This window comes from Hevea brasiliensis, chromosome 1 (genome assembly GCF_030052815.1).
Source record: "Hevea brasiliensis isolate MT/VB/25A 57/8 chromosome 1, ASM3005281v1, whole genome shotgun sequence".
Lineage (NCBI taxonomy): Eukaryota > Viridiplantae > Streptophyta > Magnoliopsida > Malpighiales > Euphorbiaceae > Hevea > Hevea brasiliensis.
In genome coordinates, this window is record NC_079493.1 from 115,469,119 (window position 1) to 115,495,631 (window position 26,513).

The 26,513-nt window shown below is 35.6% G+C and overlaps 1 protein-coding gene and 2 non-coding genes across 3 annotated transcripts; 1 reads left to right on the forward strand and 2 right to left on the reverse strand.

Annotated features, from left to right (window-relative positions):
• The first annotated feature begins 9,129 nt into the window (after positions 1–9,129).
• On the forward strand, positions 9,130–9,236 carry LOC131169746 (small nucleolar RNA R71). The gene has a single exon (XR_009140655.1). It is a non-coding gene; the product is annotated as a small nucleolar RNA R71 (small nucleolar RNA).
• A 3,385-nt stretch (positions 9,237–12,621) lies between these two features.
• LOC110635695 (wall-associated receptor kinase-like 8) lies at positions 12,622–16,353 on the reverse strand. The gene is made up of 3 exons (XM_021785123.2): positions 15,494–16,353; positions 14,920–15,030; positions 12,622–13,947 (listed from the first exon to the last, which is right to left on the reverse strand). The coding sequence occupies exons 1-3, from the start codon at positions 16,332–16,334 to the stop codon at positions 12,758–12,760; spliced, it is 2,142 nt and encodes a 713-aa protein (XP_021640815.2). The 5' UTR covers positions 16,335–16,353; the 3' UTR covers positions 12,622–12,757.
• A 4,361-nt stretch (positions 16,354–20,714) lies between these two features.
• LOC131169577 (small nucleolar RNA R71) lies at positions 20,715–20,821 on the reverse strand. Its single transcript, XR_009140494.1, has one exon. It is a non-coding gene; the product is annotated as a small nucleolar RNA R71 (small nucleolar RNA).
• Between the last annotated feature and the right edge of the window lie 5,692 nt (positions 20,822–26,513).

Here is a 26,513-nt window from a genome sequence, read left to right on the forward strand (position 1 = left end):
CCCAAATGTATAAATGAAGAAATAATGGAAATGTAAGCTAAGGGGTAGAAAAACCCAGAAAAATGCAGAAGGATCTGCTGTAGAAAAGTGCAGAAACGTGATCCTTGCTGCTGCTGGAAAAATGCGAGCAGGCTCCTCTCTTTCTCTCTTTCTATCCTTCCAAAAATGCCTCCCTTGCTCTCTATGGAAAGAAAATGATAAATGAGACTTTATATAGGCTAAGGGTCTGCCCTAGAATGGGTAAAAAGGGGGAAGGTTCCAGAGAAAGTGAGGTAAAAAGCCAGAGTAACGGAAATGCCACGTCAACTATTTCCAGTAAAAATGACATAAGCCGAGTCAGTTGTGTCGTGGGTTGTGTTGCGGGTTGTGTAGCTCTCGGCCTGAATATCTGACGATCGACACAACCTGCGACATAAGCTAACTCGGTTGTGCTGCAGGTTGTGTCGCTCTCGGCCATTTTTTTACTCAACTTTAAAAATTTTTGCAATTCAACTCTAATCTCCTCCAAATGGCTACTCTGATCAAAATACATCAAATTTCTCCAAATTTAACCTACAAAACAAATAAATTCCAGAAATTAAACTAAGAAGTGTGAAAATTGTAAAGTTGACTAAATATGTGCTAATATCTATAGTAATAGCTATGAACAAGGGTAAATTATGTGCAAAAATTACTCCTAAATGATGATATTAAATGCATGCATCAAATTCCCCCATACTCAAACTCTTGCTTGTCCTCAAGCAAAATTTCATTGAAACTCATTTGGAAGGGAATAGAATCAGTCTTTGAAAACACAAAAATCACTAATCCAAACCACCAACTTACCTCTAGCCACCAACATTCCAAGTTCCCACCAGCAAAAGCACAAAGAATGAAGCAAGCACTCTCAACAATTACAGAATAGCTAAGAATTAACCAATCAACAGAGTAACGGAAATGCCACGTCAACTATTTCCAGTAAAAATGACATAAGCCGAGTCAGTTGTGTCGTGGGTTGTGTTGCGGGTTGTGTAGCTCTCGGCCTGAATATCTGACGATCGACACAATCTGCGACATAAGCTAACTCGGTTGTGCTGCAGGTTGTGTCGCTCTCGGCCATTTTTTTACTCAACTTTGAAAATTTTTGCAATTCAACTCTAATCTCCTCCAAATGGCTACTCTGATCAAAATACATCAAATTTCTCCAAATTTAACCTACAAAACAAATAAATTCCAGAAATTAAACTAAGAAGTGTGAAAATTGTAAAGTTGACTAAATATGTGCTAATATCTATAGTAATAGCTATGAACAAGGGTAAATTATGTGCAAAAATTACTCCTAAATGATGATATTAAATGCATGCATCAAATTCCCCCATACTCAAACTCTTGCTTGTCCTCAAGCAAAATTTCATTGAAACTCATTTGGAAGGGAATAGAATCAGTCTTTGAAAACACAAAAATCACTAATCCAAACCACCAACTTACCTCTAGCCACCAACATTCCAAGTTCCCACCAGCAAAAGCACAAAGAATGAAGCAAGCACTCTCAACAATTACAGAATAGCTAAGAATTAACCAATCAACCCAAGCAACAAATACCAACCAGCTACAAGAGTCAATTGTGCCAAAACAAACCTAAATGAAATAGATAGCCAATGTGTCTCAAATAGATGGTGAGTAATGTATGGAAGATTATATATCCAAACCCATATGCAAGCATAAAAGATCTAACTCTACTAATGTAACAAGCATTTTTCAAAGAATCATTAGGTCTTTTTAAGGGTTGTAATGGGGTCTAATAGGGTAAAATTGTGGTTAACAAAGAAAGGGAATAAGGTAAACAAAATATGAGAATAATATTAATCATGAAACTCAAAGTGCATCCATTTTTTTTTTTTATAAAGAGGAAAGAAATTCACAATGAATCTCAAGTGCTATCACAATAAAGGGACTACTTTTATAATATATATATATTTTTTATTTTATTTTATTTTTATATTTTATTGTGTACTTGTCCCTATTTCATGTCACACCCAAAATTACCTTTGGGATATTTTGGTGACCATTTTTTTTTATCAACTTTTCACAATTACTCTAGCACTATTCAAGATGTTTCAATCCTCCAAGTTTTTTTTTTCTTTTTTTTTATATATATCATTATTTATTTTATTTTTTTATGCACTTAATTGCTAAAATATTATTCTCATAATAGGTGGTAGTGTTTAGGTTTAATGGCTAGGTAAATGATTTGGGTTCCAAAGAAATTAGGGAATTAAGGTTCAAGGGGGGTTTGCAAGGGTTGAAATGAGATTAAGGTAGATTAAGGCTAAATGCGAGGTTTAAAATATGAAGGAATGCCTAAATCATATTCTTATCAAATGCAAGTTAAAAATTTCGCTTTGAAAGATCTAAGATGCTTGTTCTAGGAATGGTGAGACGACAAGGACCATTTTCTTCCTTAAAGGCTTATTCAGACACTCAAAACTCAAAATAACTAATCAGAATTTGCATACCTAGATGAATGTATTAATTTTCAGCTATTAAGTAAGAGAAAGAATAATGCTTAAGACTTTGTACCCAGCTGGAACTTTCATTCCACTAACCATCTAAAGGCAAGTTGGATTGCTTGAATAAGTGGCTTATGGAATTCAAAGACTGGTTTAAAAATTCAAAAATTTTAAATGAATGAATAAAATGCATGAGTGTATAAATGTATAGTCAACCTATATGCAACTAAGTATGCATAACTAAGTATATGAAGCTATATGCAGTGTATATACGTGAATATGTACAAGTATGAAGTAATGAATGAGTATGTCACTATATGCAAATGAAAAAGGAAAAAATAATTTTTGCAAAAAATTTACCCTCTTCCCCATACTCAGAATGAACATTGTCCTCAATGTTAAAAGATTGCAAGAAATGGGATTATATGTGGCTATATGTGCAGAAAATGGGTGGCTCATATGTGCATAAAGAATTATTACCCTGTTGCATAAGCGATAGCACAACTTGTGTTGACAGTGACACAAGCTGAGATGAGAATTGTTACCTCATTGAAGTGCAGCCAATTTAATTAAGTAAAATTTGGACAGCTGCTGCACTCATTGCAAAAGAAACAGTGCAATGGAATCCATTAAATCAATTAAACTCAAAAAGTTGGAATAAAGAGGTTAAGCTCAAAAATATAGCCATCAAGTGTAAATCCGAAGTAGCAAATCAAAGCAAGTGAGCAATGTACTAAAGATATAAAAGAAAAATGTATTTTATGAGGAACTAAAAAAAACTGAATAAGTAAATGGTTCAAGTAAAATAAAAACAACACAAGCAAAATATTAACTAAATAAGTTCAAAATACTAAGTAATTAAGCAATGAAATTAAAGACATGAAATGTAAATGGAGAATAAAAGCTGGTCAGTCGGGTATGAGAACTCCTTTGCCCTTGCCATCTTGTGGAGGTGGTGGTGTTTTTGGTGGCTGCTGTGGAGAGATGATGCTCAAAATCAGTGCCTGGTTTGTTTCGATCTTCTCCAGCTTAGCTCGCATGACTTTCAACTCGTCTTGCATTTCAGCACTTCGATCCAAATATATGTCAGCTAAATCTCGTAGTGTCTGAAAAGAGACATCCGTCATTTGCCGAAAAGAATAGATCTCATCACTGAGATTCTCCATGAACGTCAAAAAAGTTGCTATGGATAGTCCAGAAGCTATTGATGAAGCAGGTTGAGCAGCTGGTGGAGCTCGGCTTGCAGGTTGTGTAAAAGGCTGCTCAAATGGTCGCTCAGATGCTGAGGAGGAACTAATTGCAGTGGGAGAACCAGGTGGTGGGTCTGTTAGTGCAGGAATCTCATACAGCTTGGTAGCCTCATTTTTTATACAAAATTTTTGGTTGGCCAAATGAGGTCCATCCAAAAATAACAAACCTGTTGGAAGAGCAAGACACTTGTGCATTTGAGGATTAAAGCCAAAATAATGTGCAATGGGTGTGACCAAACCTCCAAAGACAATGTTACCAGTACCCCTAGTGGTCTGGCGGATCACATGGCGGCAGAAATAATAACCAGGGGAAGCTTTTTTGCTAGTTTTTGCACACCACAAAAAGAATAGATCATACTGTGACATTGTGCCAACACTAGATCCTCTGCCTAAAATTGTATTTGCAATTAGTCGCTGAAGCAGTCTCAAGGCATGATTCTCAATCTTGGAGGCCTTACTGTGTCCCGGTTTGAAGGTACCTGCTGAAGGTGCAATTCGCTCCCAAAATTCATACGCATTATAGTCCCTTTGGCTAGTAGTTATTTTGAACAGACCATCAGGTGGAAAGCCAAATATATGGTGAAAATTATCCATAGACAGCACCCTATCTTGACCAAGGCATCTAAATTTGATTGTCAAGTCATTATCCAATGCAATTTTATGCTCATTAGTGGACAGGGAGGCCATAAATTCCTGCACTAAAATGGGGTAGACCAGTTCCTGTTTATGTGCAAATCGCACCCAACCTAAAGCATCTAACAGAGTCTGCATTTCATCATATATCTTCAAGGATTTAAGTGTAGACACATCCAAATACCGAGTTTGAACCATTTGTCGGGCTGCAACTCTTGCCTTATTTTTCTTCATGTCGGCAGTAGGTAATATCCAGTGTGTAGCAGTAGGCAAAGAGGAGGGGAATGCAAAGTTACCTTTAGATGTACCGGGGCACTTAACCGCCGACTTTGGGATGCCACGTCGGACAGCAGGTGCGGCCGGCATTGGAGGCGGGATTGGGGGTTGTTGTGTGGCCGGTTCGGGTCGCTTCCTCTTGACGTCGCCCATTGATTTGTGTGGCTTAATGTTTTTCGCCTTTTTCTTTTTGAATGTGGCGATCGTGGCGTCACCAGAGTGGGCCGGCGATGGGTCGGCGTTCATGGGCGGGGTGCCTTGGGGCTGCAGCGGCTGGGAGGAGTGGGGAGGTGAGTTTTTGAAGGATAATGGGGAGTCGGACATGGCGAAATGGAAGGTCATGATCGGAGAAAGAGAAATATGGGAAGAATGGTGGTTGGTGGAGGCGACGGTGAAGATGAAGGTTACGACGGGAGGGGAGGGTTGTGTCGGGGGTGATGTCGAGAGGAAGAAGGATTTAGTGGGTTATCGGGTTAGGGGCTTTAGGTATGGGTTGTGGGCTTTGGGTTTTAGTTGGTTGGGTTTTAGGTTTTAGTTTCGGGCTTGGGCTTATGGGGTACGGTTTTTAGGGCTTTGGGTTTGCTGCTGGCCCATTCCGGTGAAGGGAGTTTTTATCCTGCAAAACAAACAGGCGACACAAGTTAGAACATAAGGATAGGGGGGTTGTGTCGGAAGTTGTGCAACAATCTGCCCAAAAGTGTGCCCAGCGGACATAAGCGGTGACACAAGCAAACCCGGTTATGTCGCAGGTTGTGCAGTCTGCTGCCCAAAAATGACCGAATTTCATAGCACCTAAAAATTTGAAACAAATTAGATTTCAATTGATTAAACCTTCATAACATGAATTCTAATTGTTCAATTTGTCATGTTCATCCAATACTCATAAAAAATAATTTTTTCAAAGCACCAATTCACACATCCACATTCAAATAATTTTCTTTTGAAACCAAGATGTCAAAATTTGGAAAAATTTTCTCTTGAAATTAACCAAAAGGGCAATGAATCCAGCAAAAATCACCAGCAAATACTCAACAAAAGAAAGATGAAAATTATAAGTGAACAAATTTAAAACTAAAAATTTTAAAGCTAAAATTTAAAGCTAACACAAAAATAAAATTTTTTTATGCTCATTTGCTTGCAATGAATTGTATCCCATCTGCACAAGGAAATTAGAACAATGTTAAACTCTGAATAAGGAGTATAGAAAAACTTAAAACAAATATTTATATAAAAGAAATAAAGAATCAATGAAAAATTATGAGTTATGCACAAAAATGCTAAGTTTGGGTCTTTAGCTTGACCATACTCACTCAAGATTTTATGGAGAATGAGAGAGATAGCAAGTTGCTATCTTCTCAATTGGCTCACCAACTGAATAGTGCCTCAATCTTTGTTATGGGGGTTGCATGATAGGAGCTGTTGTTAAGGCCATCTTCAACCTGCAAAAAGCAACCATACAATCTTGATTAAAATCAAATTTAACATCATGATTCAAAAGATTTGTTAAGGGTTTAGCAAGTTTAGAAAAATCCTGAATAAATTGCCGGTAAAACCCGGCATGTCCAAGAAAACTCCGCACTCCTTTGACAGTAGTTGGAGGGGGCATTTTTTCAATAATTTCTATTTTAGCTCTATCCACTTCAATTCCCCTATTTGAGATCAAATGCCCTAAAACGATCCCCTCTTGGACCATAAAGTGGCATTTCTCCCAATTCAACACCAAATCATTATCAGCACATCTCTGCAAGATTTTAGACAAATTAGTCAAGCATGAATCAAAATTAGTGCCATAAACTGAAAAGTCATCCATGAAGACCTCCATAATTTCTTCAATAAAATCAGAAAAAATGGCCATCATGCACCTTTGAAATGTGCCAGGCGCATTACACAATCCGAATGGCATCCTTCGATAGGCAAAGGTGCCATAGGGACAGGTAAAGGTAGTTTTTTCTTGGTCATCGGGATGGATTGGAATTTGAAAGAAGCCAGAATATCCATCTAAATAACAAAAGAATGAATGCTTGGCTAATCTTTCTAACATTTGATCCATAAAAGGAAGGGGAAAATGGTCTTTTCTTGTAGCATTGTTCAACTTCCTATAGTCTATGCACATTCTCCAACCTGTAACAGTTCTAGTGGGTATCAATTCATTATTCTCATTTTTAACAACTGTCACCCCACCTTTTTTGGTACAACATGCACAGGACTAACCCACTCCTTTATCGTAAATAGGGTAAATAATCCCAGCAGCTAGTAATTTTAGGATTTCCTTTTTCACAACATCCTTCATTGTAGGATTCAATCTTCTTTGATGTTCAATAGAAGGTTTACTATTTGGCTCAAGGAAAATCCTATGCATACAAACTGTTGGACTAATTCCCTTTATATCATCAATTGCATAACCCAAAACTCTTCTATATTCTCTCAAAACTCTCAACAATTTGTCAATCTCAATATCAGTCAAACATGCATTAATTATAACAGGATATGTTTCATTCGGTCCAAGAAAAGCATACCTGAGGTTGGAAGGAAGAGGTTTAAGATCTACCTTTGGGGCATCCTCTACCTTTAATGATGGTGGTTTGATCTCCAAAGTTTGCACTTTTTCAAGCTGAAAAATTGTGGCTTCAGGATGTGGTGGAGAGCTATCCAAGTGTTGTGCAAAAGCAGCTATGTTATGATTGTCATCATCAATGCTCCCACCATGGACTAAGCAATTTTCAAGAGGGTCTTGTGGATAGCTTTTTCTGAAATGCTCTTGAACAATCTCATCAATAATATCTACCCGCAAACAAGACTCAACTTCTTCATGTTTCCTTTTCATGGCAGGATTGATATTGAATATCATTTGATCATCTCCCACTCTAAGTGTCAATTTCTCACCCTTTACATCAATTAATGCACCAGCTATTGCCAAAAAGGGTCTTCCCAATAAGACAGGAACTTTTGTGTCTTCTTCCATATCTAAAATGACAAAGTCCACCGGAATGTAGAATTTCCCAACCTTGATAGGCACATTTTCTAGAATGCCTTCTGGATACTTAATTGAACGGTCAGCCAATGAAAGATACATATTTGTGGGCTTCAACTCTCCCATATTCAACTTCTCATATATTGAAAGTGGCATTAGGCTGACACTAGCTCTAAGGTCACATAAGGCATTTGCCACACAATTATCACCTATATGACAAAGAATGGAAAACACACCCGGATCTTTGAGTTTGGGAGGTAACTTCTTCTGAATTATAGCACTGCATTGCTCTCCCAAGTTAATGGTGTCATAATCTTCTAATCTTCTCTTGTTGGAAAGAATCTCCTTCAAAAACTTGGCATAACTTGGCATTTGGGATAGTGCCTCAGTGAATGGCACATTGATATACAACTTCTTTAGCACTTCAAGGAATTTGCCAAATTGTTTGTCTAGCTTATGCTTGATGAATCTTTGAGGGTAGGGAAGGGTGGGCTTGTAAGGTTCAGGTGGGATGTATGGTTTCTCTCCTTCATCTTGCTCACTTTTGCTTTCTTCTTCTTTTTCATTTTTCTTGCTCTCAACTAAATTTTCTTCTTTTGTGCTCTCTTTTTCTTCTCTCTTATTTTCACTCTCTTGACCAACTTTTTTACCACTTCTCAAGGTTACAACCTTACATTGTTCATGAGGGTTTTGTGGTTGGCTAGGTAGTTTCCCATAGGAATTGCTTCCCGATGAGCTTGCTTATTGAGCCAATTGAGTCTCCAACATGCGGTTGTGGACTTGTAATTGATCCATGGTTTGTCTCATGTGTTGCATTTCTTCCTCCAATTTGCTATTCATCTTGCTTTGTTCAGCAAAAAATTTCTCCATCATGCTTTCCAAGGTTGGCTTCGACTCATGAGGTGGAAGGGATTGTTGTGCTCTTGCTTGATATCCAGGTTGTGGCTGCCTTGTGGGCTGAAATTGAGGCTGAAATTGAGGCCTATTTTGCTGCACATACTACTGGTTATGAGCATAATTTGAGCTTTGGCCTTGTTGAGCAAAAGTTGCTTGTGGTCTCCATGTTGAGTTGTTCACATTAGAGTAAGCATTTCCCATAGGTTTCTGTTGATAACCTCCTGCATAAGCAGCTTGTTCTTGCAAATAATCATCACCATAAGAAGAGTAATCAACTCCACAACTTTGAGTTCCATCTGTGAAGGCAACTTGTTGCATAGTTGTAGGAGTTGAGGTTGTTGCCTTTGTGCAAAAATCACTAAGAAGCTGAGTCAACTGATCAAATCTTGCATTCATGTAGCTAACTGAGTCAAGTTCATAAATCCCAGCCTTCTTTGGCTCAAGTGCTCTAGGATTTCCCCATAAATGGGTATTATGAGCAATCTTCTCTAATAGATCATAGCATTCTTCACTTATCATTCTCAAGAAATCTCCTCCTGCTTGTAAATCAATTGTGTTTCTTATGGCTGGAGTAACTCTGGTGTAGAAATTCTGAACAATCATCCATTTCGGTATTTCATGATGAGGACATTGCCTTTCAAGCTCCTTAAATCTCATCCAAGATTCATACAAAGTTTCATCATCTCTTGGTTTAAAAGCTACCATCAAATTCCTCAAATGAGTGGTCTTCCCAGGTGGGAAAAATTGAGATAGAAAAGCTTGAGATAGCTGCTCCCAAGTAGCTATAATAGCTTGTGGAAGTGAGTCATACCACTCCAATGCTGAATCCCGAAGAGAGAATGGAAATAAGGTGAGCCGAATCACTTCATCTGAAACTCCAGGCTGCCTTTGTGTACCACATATCATAAAAAATTTCTTCAAATGAGAATGAGGATTTTCAAGTGGGCTACCTCCAAATTGTGAATTCTGAATTCTGAACCATTTGAATGAGACCAGTCTTTAACTCAAATTAATTAGCTCCAATAATAGGTCTGTTATCTCTCACATCTGCACATCTAGGAAAAGCATAATCCAACATGGATCTTCTTTGAGGATCATTTTGATTAACCACTTCATTTTGCCTATTTTGCTCATTTCCTCCATTATCTCCACCAATAGCTCCATTTTGATTCTCCATATTTTCTATTGTCTCCTCTTGCTCAAATCTTTGTTGTTCTTCTTTTTCTGCTTCCTTTCTTCTCTTATATTCCTTTTTGTTGGCTCGGCAGAATTTTTCAATTTCTGGGTTGAACAACAATTCAGTGTCACTTGTGCTTTTCGATCGTCTCATAAACAAGAAAAATACCTGAAAAACACAAGGAACAATAGTGAAAATAAAAGAAAATAAAAATTCTACTCAGCTTAAAACAATTAAAATCCAACTTAAAAACAAACAATTCCCCGGCAACGGCGCCAAAAACTTGGTACGGTATTGTTCGCAAGTGCACGGGCCACAGTAGTATAGTTTAAAAAAAAAATGATATCGATCCCACAGGGAATTGTGCTTAAATTGGAAATAAAAGTATAAGCTAATTAGAATGACAAAAATTAAAGATGTAAAATGAAATTTGGAATTAAAATTGGTGTTTGAGGAATTAAAACTAAATCAAACAATTAACTAAAATTAATTAAACTAGATTACCAAAAATTAATTTGAAATTTCTATTTATGAAATTTGAGAGGAATTAAATCTAAATTCAATAAAAAATAAAGTGATTCTAGAGATTGGATTTTTCAATATTATTTGCATGTGGTTTATCCCTAATTTAGCCAAACACATGAGAATTGCAATTTTGAGGGAAATCAATTCTTAAATTTTTGAAACCTTTTTCAAGCATTTCAAAGTTGGTTTTCATTAAATCAAACCCTGTTTTCACGGTATTTCAAACCTAACAAAAACCCATTTAAAGCTCTAATTGATTTTTGGAAAGTTCCCCTTAATCCTCTTAGCTTATCTCTAACACCAAGAAAATAAAGTTTATTGCAAGATTATCTATCCCTAATATTCACTTTTCAGTCCATCTATTAAGGATTAAAGCTTAACTTAATGAGGGCCCATTCATCAAGCAAGGCAACAAGCTCACAAGCAATAAATCAAAATGTAACAAATCCCATTTAAATGGCTAAATCAGTTCAAAACCACAATACAAATCAATATTTACAAACCCATCTCTAGAATCTCAATCAACTACTCACTATTCATAGTTTTAAGACAAACCCAAATGTATAAATGAAGAAATAATGGAAATGTAAGCTAAGGGGTAGAAAAACCCAGAAAAATGCAGAAGGATCTGCTGCAGAAAAGTGCAGAAACGTGATCCTTGCTGCTGCTGGAAAAATGCAGAACGAGCTCCTCTCTTTCTCTCTTTCTATCCTTCCAAAAATGCCTCCCTAGCTCTCTATGGAAAGAAAATGATAAATGAGACTTTATATAGGCTAAGGGTCTGCCCTAGAATGGGTAAAAAGGGGGAAGGTTCCAGAGAAAGTGAGGTAAAAAGCCAGAGTAACGGAAATGCCACGTCAACTATTTCCAGTAAAAATGACATAAGCTGAGTTAGTTGTGTCGTGGGTTGTGTTGCGGGTTGTGTAGCTCTCGGCCTGAATATCTGACGATCGACACAACCTGCGACATAAGCTAACTCGGTTGTGCTGCAGGTTGTGTCGCTCTCGGCCATTTTTTTACTCAACTTCAAAAATTTTTGCAATTCAACTCTAATCTCCTCCAAATGGCTACTCTGATCAAAATACATCAAATTTCTCCAAATTTAACCTACAAAACAAATAAATTCCAGAAATTAAACTAAGAAGTGTGAAAATTATAAAGTTGACTAAATATGTGCTAATATCTATAGTAATAGCTATGAACAAGGGTAAATTATGTGCAAAAATTACTCCTAAATGATGATATTAAATGCATGCATCACCCCCTACCCGGGATGTGGGTCCCTCTTTGCCCCTGGGTGTGGTTACAGATAGTCTTTTGGTTGAAAAGCAGTTGGTGGAGAATAGAATTCGTGGTTGTTGCTTTCGAGCTCTCTTCACGCAGATCTAGTTCTTATTGGGGAGGGTTTCAATGCAACCTATGGAGCTTTTTGTTTTGTTTGTCTTTTCTTTGTTTATGTTGGTGTGCTAGTGTTGGTATTAATAATAATGCCGAATGGTAGTGCTAATGGAAAGGTTTCCCCGATGCTGGTGTTTGTGGAGATTGGGATTTTTGTGTTTTTGGTGTCTATGAAAGTTCTCGAGGTGTAAATGTGTTTTGGGACAAGACCCGATCTGATTGGTGGCTGGATCGGCCGAAATTTGGCAACAAAGATGAAAGGATGCGAGCGCAGGGGAAGCGCATTGGCGTAATTTTCCGGCTGCCTGGAGGCCTGCCGGTGGCGGGGGAAGGGCGGGGGTGGTTGGCGCGGAGGGAGAGGGAGGAGAGAGAAATAACGAAGAGAAAATGGCGTCGAGGAGAGAAGAAAAGAGAAGAAAAAAGAGAAGAAGGGACCTGTTCCATTCAGGGTACCTGAAATTAAATTTTTACTCTGTCTTGGGACTGAAAACGATGCTCAAAAATTCCAAAAAATTTCAAAAAACTCAAAAAAATTTGTAGAGTCTAAATGTATTTTTAGTTTTATCACGTAGTCTTTAAATAAATTTTTAAAAATCATCAAAGTTTTATATTTTTAGAAAATCGAATCCGATTTCAAAAATTCGAAAAATTTCAAATAATTTCCCAAAATTTAAATAAAATAAAGTATTAATATCTACCTATAAAATAATTAATTTAAAAATTAGGGGTATTACACACTATTAATATTGCAGTATTTGGTAAGGCAATCGGTTATTGTATCAATCTCTTGTGACTAATAGCTATGTATATCTTCATATATGTCTATCCTCATCCTATTTACAAATACATATATCTCAATATACATGTAGTTTGCTTATAGTATTCACTGCATTATTGCTTATAAAAAGAATTAATTAAATATCTTTTATGCATTTGTTTGATTGCAGTCAAAATAAATAATTTGCACAGGTAAAACAAAATTATTATGGAAAACCTCAGGGTACATTGAAATCAACATACGAAAAGAAAAAAGGCACATGTAAATTCCGACTTCAGGTGAAAGCAAAATCCTAGCTCCAAAAACAAATATCTTATTTTCAAGTTCTCCAACATGGAAAAGGAATGCTAGTGACTTTCTTTGTTACCAAGTACTTCTAGAAACCAATGGTTTAATGTCGATTGTTAAAGTCCCATCGGCAGCAAAACTTGAGCATGTTGAAGTAGATGCAGCAGAAATATCCTGGAGCTGTAATTCATTTTCTTCCATGTTTTCTTCAACACATGCATCTTCATTTGAAAACCAGATTGCCTCCAACTCCATTGTCACTTGTCTCATTGTAGGTCGTTTCTTTGCATCAATGTTCAAGCATCTCCTTGCAAGGTTAGCAACAACCATGATTTCTTCTTTAATGGATAATTGCTCTATAATTAGAGGGTCAATTATGTCAAAAAGTTTATTATTTTCCATCATTTCCAAAAAACTTGCTGCTAAACTAATTACTTCTTCGGACTTTTCCGAATAAATTGGTTCTCGTCCAGTCAGCAGCTCAACAAGCACTACACCAAAACTATAAACATCACTTTTCTCTGTAAATTGACTTGAACGAAAATATTCTGGATCTAAGTACCCAAAAGTGCCATGTACATTTGTTGTAAGGTGAGTTTGGCCAATTGCAACTGATCTTGAAATTCCAAAATCTGATACTTTCGCCCTAAACTTTTCATCCAAGAGTATATTTGTCGACTTGATGTCCCTATGAAATATCGGTACAGGAGCTGCTGAATGCAAGTAGGAAAGTGCTCCTGAAATTTCTATGGCAATTTGCAGACGCTTTGCCCATAAAAATGGAAATTCCTCATCTTGGTCATGTAGATACCGAGAAAGTGTTCCATTAGAGATGAATTCATAAACAAGCATAGGAACCTCTGTCTCTAAGCAACATCCAAATAGTTTTACCACATTCCTATGATTAATTTGTGATAAAATGACAACTTCATTAACGAATTGTTCAAGTTTTGCTTCATCTACTATCTTGGATTTTTTAACTGCAACAATTCTTCCGTCCACCAACATTCCTTTATAAACAGTACCTTGGCCACCTTGGCCTATAATTCTATTCACATTAAAGTGATCGGTTGCCTTTTTCAACTCTTTTAAACTGAATATTTTAGCCGTCTCAACATTGCCTTGGCTTGAACATATTTGTTGGTGTAACATTCTCTTGAATAACTTTTCCCTCTGCTTGATCTTCTTTCTTTTCTGTGCAGATTTATATAACCACCTCGTCCCAAGTATAAGCACAAACATTACTGGAACGCCAACACAAATGCCTGAAAAACTCAATTTAATTAGGGATAAGGAAAAATAGGTTAATGAGCCTAAATTTATCAATTATTCTCAACAAAATCATACTTATTTTATATACGTTCCTAATAATATAATGGTTAATTAATGTAATTAACAAGTGAATTTAGCTTCCACTTTATTTATCAAAGTTCAAACCTTGACACTTCGAATATAAAGAATTAATGTAATTTTCTTTAGGGCATATCATCTTAACGTGAATGGTACATGCATCTTCTTAACTGGATTCGGTAATGTAGTTACAATAATTGATAATACAAAATATTATTACTTTAATATTTTTTATAATATTAATAATTTATTTTATAAATTATGCAAATAATAACTACTTGCATCAAAATTTAGGAAAAAGAATGTTCTACGATTATTAGAATCCTAACATCACAAATTAATTCTCTATCTCATTCAAAAAATCAAACACTACAATTGTTGTCATCACCAGTCACTTGTACTTGCCTACACAACTCCAAGGTACATTAATACCATATCAAGATTCAAGTCCTTAGTCTTTAAAATACTAGGTGTAAAAGGAAAAAAATTTTTCCCCTATTTCTCACATTTCCTCCCTAATCAAAATATAATCTAAAGAAAAAGAAATCTCTAATGATGTTATATATCTTAAATTTTTTGTGTTTTTTAATTTTAACCTAACTAAAATATTGGTAATAATTTAAACCAATCTAATAAGAGAAAAATGAAAAGGTACAATCAATCTTAGCTAAATTGATTGAAAAAACAAATATTATTTTACATTTATAACGCTGATAACCATAAAATGTTTATCTCTTTAATTAATGATTATTTGGTCACATGAATTAATTAAAGGTTTTTCTTTTTTTGGAAGAAAAACCATATGAATTAACTTTGGATCATAACATTGCTAGCAAATTTTGTAGCTTTTTATATTATAAACTGGGCAAAAGGAAAAGAAAACTTACCTATAATGATAATCCATTTGGGCTCGAGCACACATTTATATGACCCGTAAGTATTCACGCATCCTGCTAATCTCCAACAACGATGCTCTTCCGTTTTACATTCATCGATATCTGTAAAATAATCAAAATGGAAAGAATATGCAAATGAATTAGAATTGCACCATTCTAGTGGCCAGTGGATATAAACATATTTATAGATACTAGAAAATTATAATTCAAAGCATAAGTCAAAATGAAACTTATATATTTCATTAACATAAAACAATCATTATTATTGTTATTAAAAAACATCACATGATATAAATCTAATTAAATGAATGAAATATAATTAAATATTTTGATTGTTAAAATAAAAAGACCTATTAATTATTTCGAGCTAATTTTAGTGGGTAAATAATAATTTATTTTAAAATATTTTATTAGAATTTGAAATGAGGAGAGGGACAATAAAAAAAAAAAAATCGCAGATTTGCGCTTAGCATAATTGTTTTGATTGAAGTAAAACATTTGGAAAAAATTTTTTTGACATATAATAATGAATAGATGTGATGAGAATGTATAGCAGTAAGTATACCTGTGCATCCAATGTAAGGATTTCCCTCATACCCTTCTTTGCATTGACAAGAGATTCCTGACTCAATGACTGTGTAGTTCCAGCAAGAGAAGGTTTCCCCGTCAACAGCTTTCATTAGGGGGGAATTGATCGTCCAATATAGCAACATCGGAAACTGGACAAAGGAAAAATCTAGTGTCCCGTCAACACCCAAAAATGCCATCTTGCAACCATCTGTGCTTCGATTCCCATCTATAGCCTTTAAAATTGGATTAAAAACCTGAGTTTTTGAAGTTAGTTTAATGCGACAGCAATCGGTACCATTACAATCGCTCCCTGTGTAAAACATTCCGTCGGAATCAATTGTTGAAAGTTTAGGAAGCATTTCTCCCCAATCAATGTCCTTCTGGCCATGGCATCTTGACTCACACCCAGCGCGTAGGAGCGGCTCATCCGTCAACAAAGCACGGGTGTTGCAACCTACTGCAATGAATAAGTTCCCACGGTAGATATAGAAAGGACTTCCTGTCAAGTTGATAGGCCCATCACCCTCCCTACCGGGACAGTTGTAGGATATTATTGGACTTTTGACGGTAGCGAAGCCCATAATATCAATACTGAGTACCTCCATTTTTATTCTACTTATAAAAGCTCTAGGAGGGCGGGCACTTTCGTTGCACTTTATCTCAAACCATTCGTCGAAATAGCAACCCACGCCCATTCCGAAGGGGTATGGAATGCTAATATTTCCGCAATGGTCTTTACAGTTAGGCTTCGACATAGGTGGCGCCGCTATTGCCAACTCAATACTTAGCAATAGAGCCAAACTGAAACTCACCTGACGCACTAATTTTACAATCATTCTCTCTGTTTTGATCTCTCTCTTGAGAGCCTTTGAGTTGAGCAAAGTTGATATCTGCTTTTAAAGAAAATGAAGCGACTGAAGATGTTTCTTTGCACCTTCAAAATATAAGTGTGAACTTGTATTAATATTTCAAGTACAATTTTGTTGACAAATTTTGACGCTTTCTACTGTATTATAATTCCATACAATTAATTAATTAAAATATTGTCGGTTATTAAATAAAATTAATTATTTTGTTAGTGTATTATATGAATTATTTATTATTTTATTTTAATAAAATAATTTATTTTTTTATATTTTATATTTTCAAAATCATATATTATAAAATTAAAATTTTTAACTGATTATATTAAATATACATAAATTTTAAATAATTATATGCATATCAAAATAAAATGAAAATTTTCTTTCTTAAATGATTATTAATTATTTTTTAAATATTATTTTTATAAAAAAATAATTTTAAAATAAATTGATTAATATATAGACTATGAGCACATAAAAACAAAATGATTGGAGAATGTAATCTAAATTAAAATCACATCTTCCAACAATTGCTATAGGGAAAAAGAAAATCTAACAATTGAATATATTCTCCCAACTGTATATAATAGCTGTATTTCACGTGATATCCACATTTTGCCTTATATTGTTTATGTTAATGTTCAGTTTAATTGATTTTTAATTATTCATGCATCACATGCGTATCTTTTTTCTTTTTTAAATTTCTAATTCTTTATTTAAAATGCAATTATTTTAATTTATTTAGATTTACAATACAAATATATATATATATATGCAAATATAAATCCCTTCTACTGTTGAGGGAGTATATATTTTTTCAACAAAGAAATATATATATATAATGCCCGTTATCGCTCGAGGATTGGCCAAACCCAGCCAAGCCGTAGGTATGTCTCAGTGGTCACACTCCCTGCACTTTCCCATATTTATGAAAGTGTCCACAAAACTTCTCACCCCCTACACTTTCCCATATTTATAAAAGTGTTCACCAAACTTCTCATTCTCATCAATTGTGCCCTTGCACCATTTCATAGGCCTACAGCTTGGCTAGGTTTGGCCAATCCTCGAGGGATAACAGGCTATCCCCCTTACACTCAGAGCCCATAATTTTTAAGGAATGCAGGTGGACCAAAAGCCTTGAGTTTTGGTATCAAAGGAATGGGACCAGAAAGGTTGCTAGAGGACAGATTAAAATATGTTAAGTTTGTCAAAATTTCAAGGGAAGATGGGATTGCCCCAGAAAAATTATTTGGTGAGAGGTAAAGAGCTAGGAGGTTTGACAGGTTTCCTACAGTTTCAGGTATGCTGCCATCGAGTTGGTTTCGATGCAGATCAAGAACTTCTAAGAAAGTCTTATTGTAAAAGGGATTGGGAATTTCTCCGTGTTTGGCAATTAAAAGACAATAATTGTCTAAATAAAATGGATTTAATTAATCAACACAAAAACACTTAAATAATTTTATTGATTGAAAAATAGTACAAACACTTCTCACAAAATATAAATGCACTGCTCACACACTCACAACTCGTAAGAGCCTTTTTCACTTAAATCGTTGGAGTTAAATTCACTAACTATTCTCTCCAGATTTTCTCATCACACCACCATATTACAATTCCTAATACTTGGTTCCTATTTATAGGAAACTATTAGTTGTTAAAGGTAATAAGCCAAAGCTTTGCCGACTGACTAGCTAGCAAATTGCTAGCTTTACGAGTTGCTTGAGAAATCCAGCTTGCATGCAAGCTGGACCTTGACAACTCTTCATGGATAAGAAATTGAAGGCGGTGGACAACTTGATTTACTTCTAACATTGCCTCCCTCCCTTAAATCAAGTTTTCATTCCAAGTATCTTCTTTAATTTTAAGAACAAATCAACTTTGAGTAGCTTAGTGAAAATGTCTGCAACTTGATTTTTAGATGCACAGTATTCAACCACAATCTCTTTATCTTTTACCAAGTCTTGAATGTAGTGATGCTTAATATTGATGTGCTTAGTGTGATGGTTGATGATGCATACATTTTGCATAGTCATTTAGGTTTAATTTCATAGCCATTTTATTTGATTATTAGTCTCTTTTAGATAATTTCATTAGTTATTTAGTTAGTTTTTCATAATTGTCAATTTTGGATTAATTTATAATTTTTACTTTGTTTTGTAGGAAAAATGGTGTTTTTGAAGGACTAAAAAGAAATTTTACTTTTGAGGAGTGATTTCTACAGCCAAAGATGTCAAAAACAAGTTTCAAAGTTGAAGTATGCATTGGCTAAATTGCGCATAACTTGCCGCATAAGTTATGCAGTTCTGCATAAGGAGAAGAAACTGTCCCCAATACCTGCTGAAATCTGCATAAGTTGCCGCATAACTTATGTAGATTCGTGCCTCCCTTATGCAACCTCACAGAATTGTGCATAACTTATGCACTTGGTCATGCAGTTTCGCATAAGAGAGCCGAGAAACAGCGCATAAGGGACTGCATAACTTATGCAGTCCACTTATGCAGTCCCATAAAGACTTCATTGATGAGCTGGCAGAAGATTCCCTCAGAAAATCACACCTCAAACACACCATTTTAGGGCTCCTTGTCAGAAAAAAAGTTATAAATAGCCCCTTTTTCCATTTTAGAAAGAGGAAGAAAGAAAGGAAGAAAAGGGAAAGGAGAGGGCAGCAGCTGAAGAGTTACAATCGTCTCCCACACCATTTCCAACCAGATTTGGAGATTTCTTTCTTTTCTGGCATTTTTCCTACCTTTCTAGTGTTGGGCTTCTTGTTTCTTAGCTTAGATTAAAGCTTTATTTCCATATTAACTCAGAATATCTTGTAAATATTATGGATAGTGAGTAGTTTTCATTAGATTCTGGAGTTGGGATGTAATATTTGAGATATTTTGTGGATTTTGATTGGGTAATCCATATTTTGTGGTTTTAATGAGTTTAATTCATTTCTTGTGTGCTTAATGACATGCTTAGTGTAGGATCCCATTAAGTGATGTTCTTAATCCATGGTTGAGGCACCGAAAGGAGAAAGCCTTGTGATAGATAATCAAAAAATTGGACTTAATTAACTTAGATCTAGAAATAGACTAAGGATTAAGAAGATTTACAGATTAATTAAAGAACTTAATGGGTCTTAATTAACTCTAACTTCACGAAAGTAGGATTAGATTGATTAAGGCACTCTTTGTCTCACTCGAAAGGGTATTCAAAGGATTTAAGAATTATTCTCCTTAAAACCCGTAAGTTCCACAAGATTGGATAACCAATTTAAAATCCCAAAATAGCTTGAATATGAAATCCCGAACTCCGGAATCGCCGTTTTATCATTTTTAATTTCTAATTGAATTTAATTGCTTGCCATTTTAAATTTTGCCATACTTCAACTTGCTTATTTTAATTTGATGCAATTTTAGTTTAATTAATACATTGTTGAATAGACCATTAATCTCACACACATAAAATTCACACTTCAATTTCTATTAATTTATTACTTTAATTTCAAAAATAGTCCAAATTAGTTAGAATTTCTATATCAAAAATTCAATCATTAACCCAACTCCTCTTGGAAATGATAACTTTTCTATATCACTTGTACGATCCGTGCACTTGCGGTTGGGCCACATCAAGTTTTTGGCACCATTGCCGGGGAGTTGCTTGTTTAGGATTGAATTCTTGATTATTTTAGTTGTTTATAGTTTTATCTTTGTTATCTTTTCATTTTGTGTTTGTTTTTTCTTTTTCAGGTACTTTTAATCTTTTATGAGAAGAGCTAAAAGCACAAGTGACACATCCTTATTGTTTAATCTTGAAATTGAGAAATTTTGTAAAGCCAACAAGAAAGAAACCAGAAAAAGGAAAGAAGCTTTGAGAGAAAGTGAATTAGAAGCAGACATGGCTGATGAAAGAATCAGAATTGGTGGCGGTAATGCTGGAAATGGTCGAAACAATGAAAATGTAGCCCAAAGTGAAGAAGTTATAAATGCTAAGGTGCCTAGGGGAAGTATGATGGATCATGCTTTTCCTCATTTTGATGACTTGAGAGAAAGTATAACAAGACCAAGAATTGATGCAAATAGTTACAAGATGGATTTTGGAGTACTACAAATGATTCAAAATTTCCAATTTGGGGGACATCCTTCTGAAAATCCAAAACACATCTAAAGAAGTTTGCTATGATTTGTGATATGCAAAAACAACCTGGAGTATCTGATGATGCGGCAAGATTGAAGCTATTCCCATCCTCTTTGAAGGATAGAGCATTGGATTGGCTTGATTCTTTACCTCACAACTCCATTACAAATTGGGAGCAACTCACTGATGCATTTCTTGCACAATATTTTCCACCTGGAAAAACTCAAGAATTGAGGAACCAAATGACAACTTTTAAACCAAGAGAAGATGAAACTCTCTATGAATCATGGATGAGATGGAAGGAATTAGAGAGACAATGCCCACATCATGCCATTCCAAAATGGATGATAAACCAAAATTTTTACACAAATGTCACTCCTGCAATTAGAGGGATTATTGATGCTCAAACAGGAGGAGAATTTATTATGAAGCATGAAGATGAAGCTTATGAGCTATTGGAGAAAATTGCAAAGAACACTCATCTTTGGAGTAGTCCAAGAGGACCAGCTCTAACTCAAAAGAGGCAAGCTGCTGGAATGTATGATCTTGATCCATTCAACATGATTAATGCAAAGTTTGATGCACTTACAAATGTTTTGGCTAAGAAGATGGAAGATTTGAGTATGTTGGTTAGTTCATCATCATCATCTGGAAGTTCACAATAAGTTGCTTATGCAGAGGGAACTACCACCTGTGGAGTAGAATATGGAGAGCAAGCTGCGTGTGTTGGTAATTATGGAAACAAACAAATGGGGAATCCTTACTCTCAGACTTATAATCCAACTTGGAGGAATCATCCCAACTTTTCATGGGGAAATCAGCAAAGTCAAGTTCCAAATCAGAATTTTCAACCACAACAGCAACAAGGAATTCCATATCAGCAAAATAGGCAATCATTGCCTAATTTTCAGCAGAAAAATATGATTCCTCCACCAAAACAGCAAGAACAAAGTTCCACCACAGAAGCTTTATTATAACAGATTCTTGCTAACCAAACTAAACATGATGAGGAGATGAGAGAGATCAAAGCAAGGCTAGAACAGATGCAAACACATAACAGAATGTTGGAAAATCAGATTGCACAACAAGCATCTTTCTCAGGTACCAAGTCTTTTGGAAAACTTCCAAGTCAACCAGAAAACCCAAGAGAGCAGTGTCAAGCTATTACTTTAAGAAGTGGGAAAGTTGTAAATAATGAGAAGAGTGAAAAAAATGAGAAAAGTGAAAATAGTGAGAAGAGAGAAAATGAGAAAGAAACTGATGAGGGTGAAAAACAAGAAAGTGAGAAAGAAAGTGCAGAAAAATGTAAAGAGAAAATTGAAGAGAAGGAAGAAAAGTATATACCTCCAGAGCCTTACAAACCACAACTTCCATTTCCACAAAGATTTCAAAAAGCTAAGCTTGATAAGCAATTTGGAAAGTTCTTAAAGGTTTTGAAGAAGATATACATAAATGTGCCTTTTATTGATGCTCTTTCACAAATGCCCTCTTATGCAAAATTCTTAAAAGAAATTCTCTCAAATAAGAGAAAACTTGAAGACCATGAAACTGTAGCTTAACAGAAGAATGCAGTGCTATCCTCCAAAGGAAACTTCCTCCAAAGCTCAAGGATCCAGGGAGTTTTTCAATTCCATGCCACATTAGGAATCATGTTCTAGAAAAGCTTTATGTGATTTAGGGGCTAGTGTTAGCCTTATGCCCCTCTCCATTTATGAGAAGCTCAATATGGGAGATCTTAAGCCAACCCACATTTCTCTTCAGTTAGCTGACAGATCAATTAAGTATCCTGAAGGGATTTTGGAGAATGTGCCTCTGAAGGTTGGGAAGTTCTATATACCTGTTGACTTTGTCATCTTGGACATGGAAGAGGATTCTAATATCCCAATCATCTTGGGAAGACCCTTTCTAGCTACAGCAGGAGCATTGATTGATGTTAAAGGAGAAAAATTGACTCTTAGAGTTGGTGAAGATCAATTGGTTTTCAATATTAATAACACTATGAAGAAGCATCATTCTGAAGCCGATACTTGTTTGAGAATTGATATCATTGATGAGCTGGTTGAAGAACACTTCAGAAAGAGATATCCAGAAGATCCACTTGAAAATTGCTTGGTTCATGGAGAAGGCATAGACTATGACAACCCTCATGTGGCTGCATATGCTCAACATTTAGAGGGAAGTCTACCATTCATTTCTGCTCCAGTTTTTCAACTCACACAAAAGGAAAAAGTCGAATCTAAGCAACCATTATTCAAGGAAGAAGATGCACCTAAGGTAGAACTTCAGCAACTTCCTTCTCAGCTCAGGTATGAATTTCTTGGCACCAATAACACTTATCCAGTAATTGTAAATGCAAATTTAAGTACCTTAGAGGCTGATAAGTTGTTAAGAGTGTTGAGGCAATTTAGGAAAGTTTTAGGATATACCATAGATGACATTAAGGGAATAAGCCCACACTTTTGCATGCACAGAATTATTTTGGAAGAAAATTGTAAGCCATCTATTGAACATCAGAGGAGGTTGAACCCAAATATGAAAGCAGTGGTTAAAAAGGAAATTTTGAAGTTGCTTGATGCAGGGATCATATATCCTATCTCAGACAGTACTTGGGTGAGCCCAGTACATGTTATCCCAAAAAAGGGTGGAATGACAGTTGTCAAAAATGAAAATAATGAATTAATTCCCACCAAAACAGTGACTAGTTGGCGAATGTGCATAGATTACAGAAAATTAAATGTTGCCACTAGAAAAGATCATTTTCCACTTTCCTTCATTGATCAAATGTTAGAAAGACTGGCTAGGCATTCTTATTTTTGCTATTTAGATGGATACTCAGGTTTTTTTCAAATCCCTATCCATCCAAATGATCAAGAGAGAACCACTTTTACTTGTCCATATGGAACCTTTGATTATAGGAGGATGCCATTTGGGTTGTGTAATGCACCAGCTACTTTTCAAAGGTGCATGATGGCAATCTTCTCAGATTTCATTGAAGATATAATGGAGGTTTTTATGGATGATTTTTCTGTTTATGGATCTTCATTTGACATATGCTTGGCTAACCTTTCTAAAGTTTTGCAGCGATGTGCAGATACTGACCTTGTGTTAAACTGGGAAAAGTGTCATTTCATGGTTCAGGAAGAGATAGTGCTTGGACATTTGGTATCTAACAGAGGAGTAGAGGTTGATAAAGCCAAGGTTGAAGTGATAGAGAAGATGGCTCCTCCTACCAATGTCAAGGGAATTCGAAGTTTTCTAGGACATGCCGGGTTCTACGGACGCTTTATCAAGGATTTTTCTAAAATAGCCAAATCTTTGTCCAATTTGTTAAGTCATGACATACCATTTGTATTTGACCAAGAGTGTTTGGATGCCTTTTGCAGGTTGAAGCAAGCTCTTATCACTGCACCAATCATGCAACCGCCCGATTGGAGCCTACCTTTTGAAATTATGTGTGATGCTAGCAACTATGCAATTGGAGCTGTTCTTGGTCAAAGAAAGGACAAAAAGGCTTATGCTATTTATTATGCTAGTAGAACACTGGATGAGGCTCAAACAAATTATGCAACAACTGAAAAGGAATTCTTAGCAATTGTCTTTGCATTGAAAAAGTTCAGACCTTACATTATTAACTCAAAGGTGGTTATATTTTCAGATCATGCTGCTATCAGGTATTTACTCCGTAAAAAGAAGGCTAAACCTAGGCTCATTAGGTGGATTCTGATGCTACAAGAGTTTGATTTGGAGATTAGAGATAAGAAGGGAGCTGAAAATGTAGTTGCGGATAATCTTAGTAGGTTGAAATTGGATGATGAAGAAATGGATGAAGTCCCTATTGATGAGTTTTTCTTGGATGAACAACTTTTCTCTCTTGTTGCAAAACTACCTTGGTATGCAGACTTGGTGAATTATCTATCTTGTGGAGTCTTACCTCTAGGAATGACATGGCAACAAAAGAAAAAGTTTTTGCATGAGGCAAAATTTTATAGATGGGATGATCCTTTACTCTTTAAGAGATGCTGTGATGGTTTAATAAGAAGATGTATTTCTGATGAGGAGACACAGAGTGTTATGCATCATTGCCATGCTTCTGATTATGGAGGACATTTTGGAATCTCTAAAACAGCTAGTAAAATTTTGCAAGCTGGTTTCTTTTGGCCAAATCTTTTTAAGGATGTGAGGAAATTTGTGTTGGAATGTGATAAATGTCAAAGGAGTGGAAATTTGTCAAAAAGAGATCAAATGCCCCTAAATGATATTCTTGAAGTGGAATTATTCGATGTCTGGGGAATAGATTTTATGGGGCCATTTCCTCCTTCATATGGTAATAAATACATTCTAGTTGGAGTTGACTATGTGTCAAAGTGGGTGGAAGCTATTGCAACTCCAACTAATGATGCTAGAGTGGTAGTGAAATTCTTGAAGAAATTTGTCTTGAGTAGATTTGGAGCTCCAAGGGCTGTAATTAGTGATGGGGGTTCACATTTTTGTAATAAGCAATTTGAAAGCTTAATGAGGAAGTATGGTGTAGTGCACAAGATAGCTACCCCATACCACCCTCTAACTTCAAGTCAAGTTGAAATTTCTAATAGAGAACTCAAACATATCTTGGAGAAAACAGTGAGCAATTCTCGGAAAGATTGGTCTGTCAAACTAGATGATGCTTTATGGGCATATAGGACTGCTTACAAAACCCCTATAGGAACTACTCCCTTTAGGTTGGTGTATGGTAAGTCTTGTCATTTACCTGTGAGCTAGAACATAGAGCATATTGGGCCATTCAGACCTTGAATTTTGATCTCAAGCAAGCTGGTGAAAAGAGGCTATTGCAACTTAATGAGCTTGAAGAATTGAGGATGGATGCTTATGAAAGTGCTCGTATTTATAAAGAAAGAACTAAAGTTTGGCATGATAAGCATCTTAGGAAAAAGGAATTTAAAGAGGGTGATTCAATTTTGTTGTTCAACTCAAGATTGAAATTGTTCCCTGGAAAACTTAAATCAAGGTGGACTGGTCCATATAGAGTTTCTAAGGTTTTCCCTTATGGAGCAATTGAAATTTGGAGTGAAAAATCTGGGAATTTTAAGGTCAATGGGCATAGATTGAAACATTACATAACTGGAGACCCAATAAAGGGAGCAAGCTGTTACAAGCTCTCCAATCCCTCACCTCTTTTTAGTGAAATGCATGAAGAGTCCAGCTAAGGACTATAAATTAGCCCTCTTGGGAGGCATCCCAAGTTCTTTTATTTTCCTTTTTGTTGATTTACTTTTATTTACATTGCTTTTGTTTTTATCTTAAATCTCCCCAAATTCAATTTTTGACATTGTTGAATTTTGTCCCTTGTAGATGTATTTCAATGGAGGAAGGTTGGTGAACTGCTGGGGAGTGACTCTTAATCTGATATTTTGTCCTTCAACTCTCCCAAGATTGATTTATTCTTACCACATAACCTGCGCAGGTTTGCTTCTTGGTTTATGCAGAGAAATGCAATTTTCAGCAAGGAAGGGTCTGCAGCACATGGCTTATGTTTCTTTGTGAGGTTGGGTGTGTAACTTTTAAGTATTTGTGCTTATCATGTTAATATGATGGTAAGTGGATCATTTTTGTAGTTTTGAGTTTATTTGGGCTGTGAGATTGAAGGTGGACATACTGTATTTTCTTGGCATAACTTGGAGAGTCCGTTCTCATTTGTGGATAGATGCAACTTTATGCATATTTTATTGAGTCTTAATGTGCTAAATGTTGATTTGCAGAATTTGAATTGAAATGGCATGATTCACAAATGCCTTTTATGCAGAACTCACTTCTACAAGCTTGCATGATGCAATTTTGATGGATTTTGTATATATTGATGTTTTTTTGGTGACAATTTCCCATGATTTATGCTTCATAGAATTATATTTCTTCATTCTAGGGTATTTTTCACACTTGCAAATCATTTTCAATTGTAATCTCAATCTTGTTGAATTGTGCATGAGTAACTGCATAACTTATGCAGTCTTGCATAACCACAATTTTTGCCA